Source organism: Eumetopias jubatus, unplaced genomic scaffold, assembly GCF_037043125.1.
Source record: "Eumetopias jubatus isolate StellerSeaLion01/CBP00866 unplaced genomic scaffold, mEumJub1_p1.0 scaffold_2, whole genome shotgun sequence".
Taxonomy (NCBI): domain Eukaryota; kingdom Metazoa; phylum Chordata; class Mammalia; order Carnivora; family Otariidae; genus Eumetopias; species Eumetopias jubatus.
Window position 1 is genome coordinate 36,477,554 of NW_028274808.1, and position 15,982 is coordinate 36,493,535.

Below are 15,982 nucleotides of genomic sequence, written 5' to 3' on the forward strand. Positions count from 1 at the left end.
GAAATTAGTATCTAATGAACTTTGCAGAACATAAAGCTAAAAAACAGTGAGCTAATTATCCAATCTAAATTATGTGAAAAGATGGAAAAATATAACATTTAAGACATATAGAAGACAGGAAATAAGGAAGATAAAAGCAGAAAGCAATGCAAGAGAGGCTAGGTAGAATAGAAATATTCAAAAAGAATATTAGGTATCAAAAAAACTAAAAACAAGCATATCTCTCACAAAACTAATTTTTATAAAATAGGGTAGAATACATTAATAAAGTTATAAAAATAAGGAGGAAATACTACAGATGTATATAACATTAAGATAATAGACGAGTTATAACACATTTGCAAATGTAGACAAATAGTACATTATTAATAGGAATCCATCATTTACTAAAACTTACACAAGCAAAACTAGAAATTCAGAATCACCAAATTATTAAAGGAATTAATTATTTTAAAAATCTCATAAGGAAAATAAAACAATGCTTTTAGGCACTCGCCACAATTTTGAGAGAACGGATTATTTCAATCTCATACATCTATAGAGAATAGAAAAAGAGAAAATACAAATTTGGAAGCCAAAATTACCATAATAATATTGATAACAAAAGAGGATGTTACACAAAATGAAATTAGAGACTAATTTATCCCAAACATAGAGGAGAGTTAGAAACATAAATTAAAAATACTAACCAGCTGTACCTAGCAGTTTACAAGATAAAAGACCATGACGAAGGTGATTTTATCCAAAGAATGTAGGATCATTTAACCTTAGAAAATCTATTGACATCTTTTGACTGAAAGTATTGTTGGAATATTTCAGTTAATGGCATTTGCTAATAAGAACAGACATTGAGATGATATAGTTAAAATTGATGGGATGAGGAGCAAACTATTTTAGCTAGGGTGATCAAAGAAAAACCTTAAGGAGAAAATACTTGAGGAAGCATGAAGGAATGAGACAAAGACAGTTATGGGAAGGTCTAACAAGTCAGAGCCCACAAGAAAGATCAAATGAATGTCATGAACGAGATGGCTGAAAAAATATTAAGTCAGCAGAGTCTAATTAAAATAGGGCCTTATAGTTCTGGTAAACAGTTTTGAATTTTATTCTCTTTGCAATGAAAAGGCACTGGAAATTTTTAAGCCAGTGCAAAATATTTTTCTAGTAGCCTTATAGAAAAGTAATTGTTCAGTGGTAAGGATCCAAAACAAGAAGACCAGATAGGAGACAATGACAGATGAATGGTATAAACTGGTGTTTTATTCTTGGTTGTGTGAGTAGATTTTGTTCAGTATATATTATGAAAACAGAACATAAAGGGCTTACCAACTTATGATTATGCCTTAGATTTGTCTTGAAAAACTAGGCAGAGGGACAGGGGCCAAGAGGCATAAGGGAAGTAGAAGGGTAGAAGAGGAATTTAATTTGGAAACTGAACTTGAAAGGCTAGAGTGATGCTTGTGATGATTAATTGGTATGTTGACTTGGAGAGTTTTTGATGAGATTAATATTTAAATTGGTGAAATTTGAGTAAAACACATTGCCCTCCATAATGTGGGTGGGCCTCATCAAATAAGTTGAAGGCTTGACTAGAACAAAAAAGATCATCTTCCCCAAGCAGGAGAGAATTCTTCAGCAGACTGCCTTCAGATTTCATCTGCACCATCATCTTCCTTGGGTGTTCAGCCTGCTGGCCTTCAAAGTGTAATGATCTCATTGTTTCTGCTGGGTCTCCAGGCTGCTGGCCCACTCAGCAGGTTTTGTACTTGCCAGCCTCCATAATCATGTGAGCCAATTCCTTATAATACATCTCTTTCTCTCTGCCTCTCTCTATATATGCTTTTGGTTCTATTTCTCTGGAGAGCCCTGATTAATACAATGACCAATACTTAAATATAAAAAATATATACTTAAATATTGAAAGATAGATCATGATCGAGATAATGATGATAGATAGATATAGATAGATGATTGATAGATAAATATAGCTTTGTGGACTGATTTCTTGAATTCACAGCTCTCTTATTTCCCTGGTACATTTCACTTATTTGTGGCTGCCTTTTTTAGTCTTTTGTCAAGAATCTTCCCATTTCTGTGGCTGTATCACCTTAGGAGGCCAAGCAGTGGAGAACAGAGTATGACAAAACAGACTACTTTATTTGGTCCCGAACTCATGAACCCAAAGCTCCAAAGGAAAGGAAAAGTGCTCCTTCAGAATTTTCATTCTGTAATTTCCCCCTTTTGGCCACTTTGGTGCTGCTACAGTCCCTGAAGAATCATCTGATTGATGGGGCTTAAAAGAACAGAAGAAAAAGGAAAAAAGAAATAAACAAGACATACCCACTTTCCCTGAGATTTAAGAGCTTACTTTTCCACTCTTCAATTAAGAACTACAGAACTTCTGGTTCTCTGTGTGTACTACAATGCTCACTTCAAAATTCAAACTGCAGGGCTTTCAGGCCAGGAGAGACCAATTCACTGGTATTTTGAATTTGGGTGTTCTTCCCCTTTTGAATGCTGATACTTTCAGGCTTGTCAAATCAAATAGTTGTCTCTCTATTCTGTCCAGGTATTATAGTTGAGTTCAGTGGGAGAGATAGACTAGCATTTGTTTGCTCCATCTTTCTGGAAATGGAATCTATACAATGAAATTTAAGCAATGAAAATTTATACAATGTAAATACTAAACAAAAGCAATTTTTCTTGGGTATATTAATAACAAATAAAATAGATGTTTTAATTAGGTTGTGCTGCCATAACCAAATAGCATAAATGGGTAGATTAAACAACACAAATTTATTTTCTTACAATTCTAGAGGCTGGAAGTCTGAGATGAGGGTGCCAGCATGGTCAGATTCTGGTGAGAGCTCTCTCTTGCTTGCTGGCAGGCATCTGCTTTCTCTTGTGTCCTCACATAGTGGGGGAGAAGTGGGGAAAGAGAGAGAGATCTTTTTTTAAGGCCACAGTTTTATCAGATGCCCATATTTAACCTTAATTACTTCCTAAATACCCTATCTCCAAATACAGTCACATTGGTCACACTGGGGGCTAGGGTTTCAGCATAGGATTTTGCAGGGGACACAATTCAATCCATAGCAGTAGACTTTAAGGAAAGATGTGTTATGAGAAATAAAGAGGAATATTAAATGATAATCAAAGGAATTGAAAAGAAAGACATAGCAATCATAATGTTGTATGCACCTAGTTACATTGCTTCAAAATGTATAAAGCAAATGTGAAAGAATAAAAGAAAAAAAAATCCATAATAATATTTAAGAATGAGGAGAAATCTAATTCAGCAATGCTCTATTTTCCATTTTGTTGAAACATATTTAATGACCTTTTACCAAAGAGCAGAATTTTATTTTTAATTCCATTAAAGTATATTTAATATAAAAATTTATGCATATTTAATGTATGCACTTTGATAGGTTTATCATATGCATAAATCCATAATACCTTCACTTCAAACAAAGGAAGAAACATATCCATCACCTACAAAAGATTTCTTCTGTTCCCTTGCTTTTTTTAATTTACTGAAATAAATAAAATAGTGATAAATAAAGCAGTATCAATATAAAATGATAGAAATCATACAGAGAATATTTTCTGACCACTCTGGATTAAAATTAGAACTAAATAATAGAAAGATCACTTAAAACCTCAAGAGGTTTGGAAATAAAACATGAGAAATTAGAACTCATTTTGAACTAAATGACACTAAAAATGACACAGCATACCTAAACTCCTGGGTTGCCAGAAAAAACAGAACTGAGAACATTGTAGCTTTAATTATACAAATTAAAGATAGATTAAATGTAGATGATCTAAATCCAATTTCAAAAAACATATAGCTACAAATTAAACTGAAAGACCCTAGAAAGGGGAAAGTAATAAAAAAATAATATTGACTACCAGTGAAAAATACAAAACATGTATATCATGGAGAAGATCATCAAATCCAAAAGTAATTAGTTTAAAAAGATAAGTAAAATTGATAAATCCCAAGCAAAACTATTATCCTACATCAAAAAGAGCAAATAAATTCATAAATATGTAGTTATATGTGTATGCACATATAATATGTATAAATTGCAGATGAATGTGTATATATGTGTAAATAAATATTCTATATATACATATGTGTATATTTACATAAAACTGCATCAAGGCACTTAAGATTTGTACACTCAGCATGAAACCATCACACAAAATAAAATGTTATCAATAATTTTGAAAATACCCAATAGAGGTTAAAAATATTTTAATTTCAACTATTAAAAATAAAAAAAATTATCAGATTGTTTTCTCTTTAATGGTTCAAATCCAAATATATAATGCCAGAAATTTTAACCCTGAAGAGTACAAAAATACAGAATATGGTGCCAAAGGAAAACTAATGTATCAGTATTAGTAAAAAGCAGCAAAATGTTCTTCAAGTAAAATAGATATGAATTTTAAGTGATTCATTACTTAGGATGAAACAAAATTTTACTTGCCTTATATAATTAAACCTGAAATCACATGTACCTAACTAAATACCTACAAAATACACAAAGCAAACACTGAAAGAATTACTAGCCCAAATAAATCATACTTAAACATAATTAATTTTTCATACCAAAATTTAGAAGATTTGGACAATGTTAGCAAGCTTTATCTGAAAGACATACATAGAATCTTGGTTAGAGATTAGAAGTTTTTAGTAACATAGTGTCAGGCACATTTGTAGAATAATCACATGTTGCACAATAAAGGAAGTCTCAATCAATACTTCCTTGTCTGCCAATTTTTTTAGCCTGGTGATTGGTGCATAAGAAGCCTTAATAAATGTCAGTTACTGTTATTATTTTACAACTATTGTCCTAAACAGGTATTATTTGCAAAAAGAAACTTGTCTACTTAGTTGTAATATTTTTCGTAAAATATTTTTAAATTTTTTTAATTTTTAATTTTTTTAAAATTTTATTTTACTTTATTATGTTATGTTAGTCACCATAAAATACATCATTTGTTTTTGATGTAGTGATCCATGATTCATTGTTTTTGTTTAACACCTAGTACTCCACGCAGTATGTGCCCTCCTTAATACCCATCACCAGGCTAATCCATCCCCCCACCCCCCTCCCCTCTAAAACCCTCAGTTTGTTTCTCAGAGTCCATAGTCTCTCATGGTTCATCTCTCCCTCCGATTTCCTCCCCTTCATTTTTCCCTTCCTTCTCCTAATGTCCTCCATGCTATTCCTTATGTTCCACAAATAAGTGAAACCATATGCTAATTGACTTTCTCTGCTTGACTTCTTTCACTTAACATAATCTCCTCCAGTCCCATCCATGTTGATGTAAAAGTTGGGTATTCATCCTTTCTGATGGCTGAGTAATATTCCATCGTATATATGGACCACATCTTTATCCATTCATCTGTTGAAAGGCATCTCGGCTCTTTCCACAGTTTGGCTATTGCGGACATTGCTGCTATGAACATTGGGGTGCATATGGCCCTTCTCTTCACTACCTCTGTGTCTTTGGGGTAAATACCCAGGAGTGCAATTGCTGGGTCATAGGGTAGCTCTATTTTTAATTTTTTGAAGCACCTCCACACTGTTTCCCAAAGTGGCTGTACCACCTTGCATTCCCACCAACAGTGTAAGAGGGTTCCCCTTTCTCCACAACCTCTCCAACATTTGTTGTTTCTTGCCTTGTCAATTTTTACCATTCTAACTGGTGTAAGGTGGTATCTCAGTGTGATTTTGATTTGCATTTCCCTGATGGCTAATGATGAACATTTTTTCATGTGTCTGTTAGCCATTTGTATGTCTTCTTTGGAGAAGTGTTTGTTCATGTCTTCTGTCCATTTTTTGACTTGATTATTTGTTTTTTGGATGTTGAGTTTGAGAAGTTCTTTATAGATCTTGGATACCAGCCCTTTGTTTGTAGCATCATTTGCAAATACCTTCTCCTATTCTGTGGGTTGCATTTTTAAAAATCCAATGTTAAATATAACTTTACTTTTTCCATTATTTTATTTTCAAAACAGAAGTAATCATAACAATATTCTGTAGGAAATTCTCATACTCCAGTCCATACCTTTTTCAAGTTTTTCATACTGGTTTGTTATGGACTAAATCATGTCCTCCTAAAACCATATATTGGGCACCTATGTGGCTCAGTTGATTAAGTGAGTGCCTTTGGCTCAGGTCATGATCCTGGTGTCCTGGGATCGAGTACCACATCAGGCTCCCCCTGCTCTGAGGGGAGCCTGCTTCTCCCTCTTCCTCTGCCTGCCACTCCCCAGTTTGTGCTCTCTCTCTCTGTCTAGTAAATAAATTTTAAAAATCTTAAAAATAAAAAAAATAAAAATAAATAAAATCCATATATTGAAGCACAAAGCCCCAAGTGACTATATTTGGAGATTAAACCTTAATGGAGATAATTAAGATTAAAGGAGATCATAAGAGTGTATCCTTAATTCGATAGAACTGGTGTTCATATATAAAGAGGAACAGATGGTAGAGATACCTATCTGTACACATACAGAGGAAAAACCATGTGAGAACACAGCAAAAAGGCAGCCATGAAAGAAAGACCCCACCAGAAACTAACAATGCTGGTACTTTCATCTTGGACTACTGATCTTCAGAACTATGAAAAAATAAATTTGTTATTTAAACCAATCCAATCTGTAGTATTTTGTAATGGCACCCTGAGCTGATAAGTAGAAGTCCAATGTGAGATTGTCATAAAGACAGTATAAAGAAAGGTCATCTCGAAAACTAAGCCATGTATTTGATTCTATCATACAATGAAAGGAAGGTTCAAAATACATGCAGTAGTAAGAAGAGAGAAAATAAAGAAGCAGTTGCATGGGGTGGGAGAGGAGATTACTTTTACACAAATAACTAAAGAATTTTTGAATATCATTTTTTTCATCTTACTGAGCTATAAAAGATAACAGTGAATGGGACAGACACAGAATAAGAAATGATTGTAGAGAGGAGGATGGTGGAGGAGTAGGAGACCTAAATTTTGTCTGGTCCCAGGAATTCAGTTAGATAGGGATCAAACCACTCTGAACACCTACGAACTCAACAGGAGGTCGAAGAAAAGAATAGCAGCAGCTCTCTGAACAGAAAAGCAACCACTTTCTGGAAGGTAGGATGTGCGGAGAAGTGAATCTGAGGTGATATTTGGGAAGATAGACAGTGGGGGAGGGGGCCTCCGTCAGCTGCTACCAGCAAGTGATAGAGCAGCAGAGCACAAAATCGGAACTTTTAGAAGATGACTTTGCTGAGGGATGTCTCTCCAGTGGGTAAGTGGAGGGTGGAACCCTCGTGGGACAGTGTGGTCTCAGGACCCTCAGGGTCACAGAAAGACTGGGGGTGCCTGAGTGTGGCAGAGCTCCCAGGTATCTGAGCGAGGAAGCTGCCTGCAGAGATGGAGCCAAAGAGGGGGCTCTCAGCTCGGGGTTGCCATAAACCATGATCTGCGGCACAATGGAGCCAACTGCTCCTCCAGCAGAGACACAACAAGTGGCAGATCTGGGGAGACTCCACTTCCTCCCGCAAGAGGAGCAGTGTGGGAGCACACCACAGGACTCAGTAACAGGCTGGTGAGCACGGAGTGCAATTGGAGACCAGGGAGACGGGGGTCTCACTGAGGAGTAGGGCCCCGAGTTCTCAGCTCCTCAGGGACGGAGATTGGGAGGCCACCATTTTCACTCTTGTCCTCCAAAGTTGGATGGAAAGCTTGCAGGGAACAAAAGCTCCCAAGAGCAAACCCGAGCAGATTACTTAGCCCGGACCGGGCAAGGGCAGGGCAATTCCACCTCCGGGCAAAGACATCTGAGAACCATGGCAACAGGCCTCTCCCCTGGAAGATCAGCAAGAACAGCCAGCCAAGTTTACTGATCAGTGAGAATGGCAGAACTCCCAGTCCTAGGGGAATACTGCACATAGAATTCGTGGCTTTTCCCCCATGATTCTTTAGTCTTTCAAAGTTAAATTTTTTTTAAAGATTTTGTCAATTCTACATTGGTCACTAAGTCACATTTTTATTTATTTATTTATTTATTTATTTATTTATTTATTTATTTATTTATTGACAGAGACACAGGGAGAGAGGGAACACAAGCAGGGGAGTGGGAGAGGTAGAAGCAGGCTTCCCGCTGAGTAGGGAGCCTGATGCAGGGCTCGATCCCAGGACCCTGGGATCATGACCTGAGGTGAAGGCAGACGGTTAACGACTGAGCCACCCAGGTGTCCCCAAAGTTAATTTTTTTTAACTTTCTTTTTATTAGAATAACTGGGATCTCAGAAGAGGAAGAAAGAGAGAAAGGGGCAGAAGGTATATTGGAGCAAATTATAGCAGAGAATTTCCCTAAATTGGGGAAGGAAACAGGCATCATAATCCAGGAGGCACAGAGAACCCCACTCAAAATCAATAAAAATAGGTCAAACCCTGACATCTAATAGTAAAACTTATAAATCTCAGAGACAAAGAGAAAATCCTGAAAGTAGCTCGGACAAAAGATCTGTAACCGACAATGGTAGAAACATTAGATTGGCAGCAGACTTATCCACAGAGACCTGGCAGGCCAGAAAGGACTGGCATGATACCTTCAGAGCACTAAATGAGAAAAATATGGAGCCAAGAATACTATATTCAGCTAGGCTGTCATTGAAAATAGAAGGAGAGATAAAAAAATTCCAAGACAAACAAAAACTAAAGGAATTTGCAAACATGAAACCAGCCCTACAAGAAATATTGAAAGGGGTCCTCTAAGCATAGAGAGAACCTAAAAGTAACATAGACCAGAAAGGAACACAGACAAAATACAGTAACAGTCACCTTACAGGCAATACAATGGCACTAAAATCATATCTTTCAATAGTTACCCTAAATGTAAATAGGCTAAATGCCCCAATCAAAAGACACAGGGTATCAGATTGGATAAAAAAACAAGATCCATCAATAAGCTGTCTGTAAGAGACTCATTTTAGACCCAAAGACACCCCCAGCTTGAAAGTGAGGGGGTGGAAAACGGTGGACACCAAAAGAAAGCTGGGGTGGCAATCCTTATATCAGACAAATTAGATTTAAATCAAGACTATAGTAAGAGATGAGGAAGGACACTATATCAACTAAAGAGTCTATTCAAAAAGAAGATCAAACAATTGTAAATATCTATGCCCCTAATGTGGGAGCAGCCAATTATATAAGCCAATTAATAACAAAAGTAAAGAAACACATCAACAACAATACAATAATAGTGGGGGGATTTAACACCACCCTCACTGAAATGAACAGATCATCTAAGCAAAAGATCAACAAGGAAATAAAGACTTTAAATGACACACTGGACCAAATGGACTTCACAGACATATTCAGAACATTCCATCCCAAAGCAATAATACATGTTCTTCTCTAGTGCCCATGGAACATTCTCCAGAGTAGATCACATGCTAGGTCACAAATCAGGTCTCAACCAGTATCAAAAGATTGGGATCATTCCCTGAATATTTTCAGATCACTTTGAAACTAGAACTTAATCACAAGAGGAAAGTCGGAAAGAACTAATTCATGGAGGCTAAAGAGCATCCTACTAAAGAATAAATGGGTCAACCAGGAAATTAAAGAAGAATTAAAAAAATTCATGGAAACAAATGAAAATGAAAACACAACTGTTCAAAATCTTTGGGATGCAGCAAAGGCAGTCCTAAGAGGAAAGTATACAGCAATACAAGCCTTTCTCAAGAAAAGAGAAAGGTCTCAAATACACAACCTCACTCTACACCTAAAGGAGCTGGACAAAGAGCAGCAAATAAAGCCTAAACCCAGCAGGAGAAGAGAAATAACAAAGATCAGAACAGAAATCAATGAAATAGAAAACCAAAAGAACAGTAGAGCTGATCAACAAAACTAGGAGCTGGTTCTTTGAAATAAAAACAAGATTGATAAACCCCTGGCCAGACTTATCAAAAAGAAAAGAGAAATGACCCAAATCAACAAAATCATGAATGAAAGAGGAGAGATCACAACCAACACCAAAGAAATACAAACAATTATAAGAACAGATTATGAGCAACTATATGCCAGCAAATTAGACAACCTGGAAGAAATGGATGCATTCCTAGAGATGTATCAACCACGAAAACTGAACCAGGAAGAAATAGAAAACCTGAACAGACCTATAACCACTAAGGAAATTGAAGCAGTCATCAAAAATCTCCAACAAAAAAAAGCCCAAGGCCAGATGCTTCCATGGGGAATTATACCAAACATTTAAAGAAGAATGAATACCTATTCTTCTGAGACTGTTCCAAAAAACAGAAATGGAAGGAAAATTTCCAAACTCGTTTTACGAGGCCACCATTACCTTGATCCCCAAACCAGACAAAGACCCCATCAAAAAGGAGAATTACAGCCCAATATCCTTGATGACCATGGATGCAAAAATTCTCACCAAAATACTAGCCAATAGGATCCCACAGTACATTAAAAGGATTATTCACAACGACCAATTTGGATTTATCTCTGGTTTGCAAGGTTGGTTCAACATCCACAAATCAATCAATGTGAACAATACATTAATCAAAGAAAGAAAAGAATCATATGATCCTCTCAATAGATGCAGAAAAAGCATTTGACAAAGTACAGCATCCTTTCTTGATCAAAACTCTTCAGAGTATAGGGATAGACGGTACATACCTCAATATCATAAAAGCCATCTATGAAAAACCTACAGAGAATATCATTCTTAATGGGGAAAAACTGAGAGCTTACCCCTAAGGTCAGGAACATGGCAGGGATGTCCACTATCATCACCACTGCTATTCAACATAGTATTAGAAGCCCTAGCCACTGCAATCAGACAACAAAAAGATATCAAAGGCATCCATATCAGCAAAGAAGAAGTCAAACTCTCACTGTTTGCAGATGATATGATACTTTATGTGGAAAACCCAAAAGACTCCACCCCAAAACTGCTAGAATTCATACAGGAATTCAGTAAAGTGGCAGGATAGAAAACCAATGCACAGAAATCAGTGGCATTCCTATACACCCACAATCAAGACAGAAGAGAAATTAAGGAGTCGATCCCATTTATAACTGCACCCAAAACCATAAGATACCTAGGAATAAATCTAACTAAAGAGGCAAAGAATCTGGCCTCAGAAAGCTATAAAATACTCATGAAAGTAATTGAGGAAGACACAAAGAAATGGAAAAACGTTCCATGCTCATGGATTGGAAGAACAAATATTGTGAAGATGTCAATGCTACCTAGAGCAATCTACACATTTAATGCAATCCCCATCAAAATACCATCCACTTTTTCCAAAGAAATGGAACAAATAATCCTAAAACTTGTATGGAACCAGGAAAGATCCCAATTAGACAGAGGAATGTTGAAAAAGAAAAGCAAAGGTGGCGGCATCACAATTCCGGACTTCAAGCTCTATTACAAAGCTGTCATCATCAAGACAGTATGGTAACTGGCACAAAAACAGACACGTAGATCAATGGAACAGAATAGAGAGCCCAGAAATAGCCCCTCAACTCTATGGTCAACCAATCTTCAACAAAGCAGGAAAGAATGTCCAATGGAAAAAAGAGAGTCTCTTCAACAAATAGTGTTGGGAAAATGGACAGCCACATGCAGAAGAATGAAACTGGACCATTTCCTTATACCACACACAAAAATAGGTTCAAAATCGTTGAAAGACCTCAATGTTAGACAGGAATCCATAAAATCCTAAAGGAGAACACAGGCAGCAACCTCTTCGACCTCAGGCACAGCAAATTCTTCCTAGAAACATCGCCAAAGGCAAGGGAAGCAAGGGCAAAAATGAACTATTGGGCCTTTATCAAGATAAAAAGCTTTTGCATAGGAAAAGAAACAGTCCACAAAACCAAAAGACAACCAACAGAATGGGAGAAGATATTTGCAAATTACATATCAGATAAAGGCCTGTGTCCAAAATCTATAAAGAACTCATTAAACTCAACACCCATAGAACAAATGATTCAATCAAGAAATGGGCAGAAGACATGAACAGGCATTTTTCCAAAGACGTCCAAATGGACAACAGACGCATGAAAAAGTGCTCATCATCACCCAGCATCAGGGAAATCCAAATTAAAACCTCAATGAGATACCACCTCACACTTGTCAGGATGGCTAAAATTAATAAGTCAGGAAATGACAGATGTCAGTGGGGATGAAGAGAAAGAGGAACCCTCCTACACTGTTAGTTGGAATGCAAGCTGGTGCAGCCTCTCCAGAAAACAGTATGGAGGTTCCTCAAAAAGTTGAAAGTAGAGCTACCATATGATCCAGCAATTGCACTACTGTGTATTTACTCCAAATATACAAATGTAGAGATCTGAAGGGGTACGTGCACCCTGATGTTTATAGCAGCAATGTCCACAATAGCCAAACTGTGGAAAGAGCCAAGATGTCCATCGACAGATGAATAGATAAAGAAGAGGTGGTATATATATACAATGGAATATTATGCAGCCATCAAAAGGAATGAAATCTTGCCATTTGCAAGAACATGGATGGAACTGGAGGGTATTATGCTGAGCGAAATAAGTCAGTCAGAGAAAAACATGTATCATATGACCTCACTGATATGAGGAATTCTTAATCTCAGGAAACAAACTGAGGGTTGCTGGAGTGGTGGGGGGTGGGAGGGATGGGGTGGCTGAGTGATAGACATTGGGGATTGTATGTGCTATGGTGAGTGCTGTGAATTCCGTAAGACTGTTGAATCAAAGACCTGTACCTCTGAAACAAATAATACATTATATGTTAAAAAAAAAAAAAGCTGGAAGGGAAAAATGAAGGGGGGCAGAAATCAGAGGGGGAGAGGAACCATGAGAGACTATGGACTCTGTGAATCAAACTGAGGGTTCTAAAGGGGAGGGGTGTGGGGGGGAAGGGTTAACCTGTTGATGGGTATTAAAGAGGGCACGTACTGAATGGAGCACTGGGTATTATATGCAAACAATGAATCATGGAACATTACATCAAAAACTAATGATGTAATGTATGGTGATTAACATAACATAAAAAAAGAAAAGAAAGAAATGATTGTAGAGATACATTGACTGAATAACTGCTAGACCTTTTCTACATTATCCTGAAAAAGAGAAAATTTATAAATAACTACAGTAATATAACATGCTATTATTATATTATTATTTATAATATCCAGTTATTTAAATTCTTGAAATTTAATAGAATCCTCAGAATCCTTCAATTTCTTTCCTACTCTTCCTCCCTCTCCCTTTCTCTCTCTGAGAATGGGTGGTACATTAAACTGGTAATTTGATAAAGGGACCATTTGTTAATATGTACGCAAGATATAGGAATTTTGCCCTACTTTAGGGATAGTAATAAAAAAAATTCAATTGTCACTCAGACTTGAAGGAAAGGACAATGTCATTTCACTAGGGTCACAGACAGAAAGTAGAAGCCTCCACTCAAGGATTCAGACAGTTATAGGCACCCTGGCAGTGACGGTAATAAATATCCTTCTCTTTTCTTAGCCTGTTCCTCTCTATAGACCAAGTTAAAAGCAGAGGGTAAAGGAACACTTTAATATAATCTATTGGTGTTACCTTCTGGGCTAGAGAGCTGCAGGGTTGATTGAGAGAGGCAAACAGAAGATACCAAAATATATTCCTAGAAACCAATCTTGAAGTATATTCAACAAAATGCTATTAGATCTATATGAAGGGATAGTGTGATTTTTGGATTTTTCTTAAACTGTGTATGTTTTAGTATGGTTAAAATGTGATATAATAAGTATCCTACATTTGCAAAAAGAAAAATTATAAAGGTACTTTAGTTTTGAAAATGAAGTTTAAACAATGATGGTAAGTCAGCATTTTTAATTTCAGTCATTATTTAGCTTAATTCAATGGGTTTATTTATGATTTTTTTAAGGTATGGAAGATTTACATAAAATATCCCCAAATAATTAAATTATAAATGAACATAACCAGTTAATAATTTGACACTGTATGTGTGTATATGTGTGTCTAAAGATTTTCTTTTGTGAGTACAAATATGACTATAATAATTGTTATATATAATTAACAAGTTATTGGGGCAATATTGTTCTTGCCCTGATGCCACCAAGTGAACCATGCATTTACATTTTGGTAAAATTTCACTTTTTATGTTTTTCTTATATTGTTAATGGTACCTGTAACATGTTAGACCAATATGGATGGCACACCTGTGGTTAATATATTAAGGCACATAGATAAGGCATATATATGCCTCTATTCAATTTTATTGAGTGACTATTTTTAATAATTACATTATTTTCCAGGTAAATGAGTCATCTTCTAAATGTGAGTGTGTACATGTGTGTTCTTTTTTTTCCAGCACCCCAGAACCATAAGTCTGGAGTCGCTTGCAGTTATTATAGCTCAGTTACTGAGCCTTAGTATGGGAATAGCTTATGATGATGTTAACAAATGCCAGTGCTCAGGAACTGTCTGCATAATGAACCCAGAAGCAATGTAAGATGCTCTACTTTTATATGCTTTATATACATAGTTTATATAAAAATAAGTTTGGTGTAATTAATTTAAAAAAGTCCAGGCTGCTAAAATAATTACTAATGGTCAAATATAAGCTGTGTCCAACAATGCCCAATGCTGCATATCTACCTCACTCTCCCTTGTAATCTGATACCACACTTGCTTTGTCATATATTATCTACTTCTACACTTATCACTAAGTCAGTTGTCAGATTTTATAATCTAATGCATGATTTGATAAGCTAAATACAGGCTTGTGAACACTATAAAAGAATGATTTATTAGTTTGGTCTTGTCTGCATGAATTTCATTTTGCCCTCTCAACCTGAAGTCTTGGTAAATTAGGAGTGATTTCAGAGGTGCTGTTATTCAGCTTTTTCTGTTACTAGAGAAGGCCTTTTTGCAGTATCCTTGCCATGCCTCAAAGACCTAGTGAATTGGATGTTATCATCATTATTCTTAGAGGACAACAGTGAGATTTCATAGAATTAGGACCAAATAGGGGGTTTAGGGAAACCACCATCCACTCAATGACTAGAGTTAGCCTTTAGCCTTTCTGAATGACATTTCTCACAGCCATTTTCTGCTTCTCATATGTCTTAGAAAATCAAGCCCCATTGCCTACAGCAACAAAGTTGATAACATCACATTCTCTCCATTCCTTCACTTCTGCTTCCACAATCATTTCTTAAGAATACTTGCAATCAAATTTTTATCTCAGGCTCTGATTTGGCAGAGACTCATATGAAAATAGTTATCTCAGAAGGGGCTATAGAACAGCATTATCAACAATAGCCAAATTATGGAAAAACCCAAATGTCCATCAACTGATGAATGGATAAAGAAGAGGATATGTGTGTGTGTGTGTGTGTACATGTACACACACACACACACACACACAATTGAAATATTATTCAGCCATCAAAAAGAATGAAATCTTGCCATTTGCAATGACACGGATGGAGCTAGAGTGTATTATGCTAAAAGAAATAAATCAGAGAAATACAAAAATCATATGATTTCACTCATATGTGGAATTTAAGAAATAAAACAGATGAACAAGGGATAAAAGGAGGCAAAGCAAAAAACATACTTTTAACTATAGAGAAAACAAACTGAGGGTTGCTGGAAGGGAGGTTGATGGGGGATGGGCTAAATGGGTAATGGGTATCAAGGAGGGCATTTGTTGTGTTGAGCACTGGACATTATATGTAAGTGATGAATCACTAAGTTTTACTCCTAAAATCAATACACTATATGTTAATTGACTAGAATTTGAATATAAATTTGAAACAACAACAAAAAAGAAGGGGCTATAGAAAGCAAGCCTTTTTAAATAATTATGGACCTGGAACAATTTATGATTTGGTGACAACAGGGATGCCTTTAGCAGGAGATGATATAGAGAGAGGATGCTGCA

General features: G+C 36.2%; 1 protein-coding gene across 1 annotated transcript in view; it reads left to right on the forward strand.

The window, feature by feature from the left end:
- ADAM2 (ADAM metallopeptidase domain 2) overlaps nt 1-15,982 on the forward strand; it is a 178,714-nt gene that overhangs the window by 67,851 nt on the left and 94,881 nt on the right. The window contains exon 11 of the mRNA XM_088021406.1: nt 14,405-14,541. Coding sequence (XP_087877532.1) covers nt 14,405-14,541 — 137 coding nt within the window. The remainder of the gene's footprint in view (nt 1-14,404; nt 14,542-15,982) is intronic.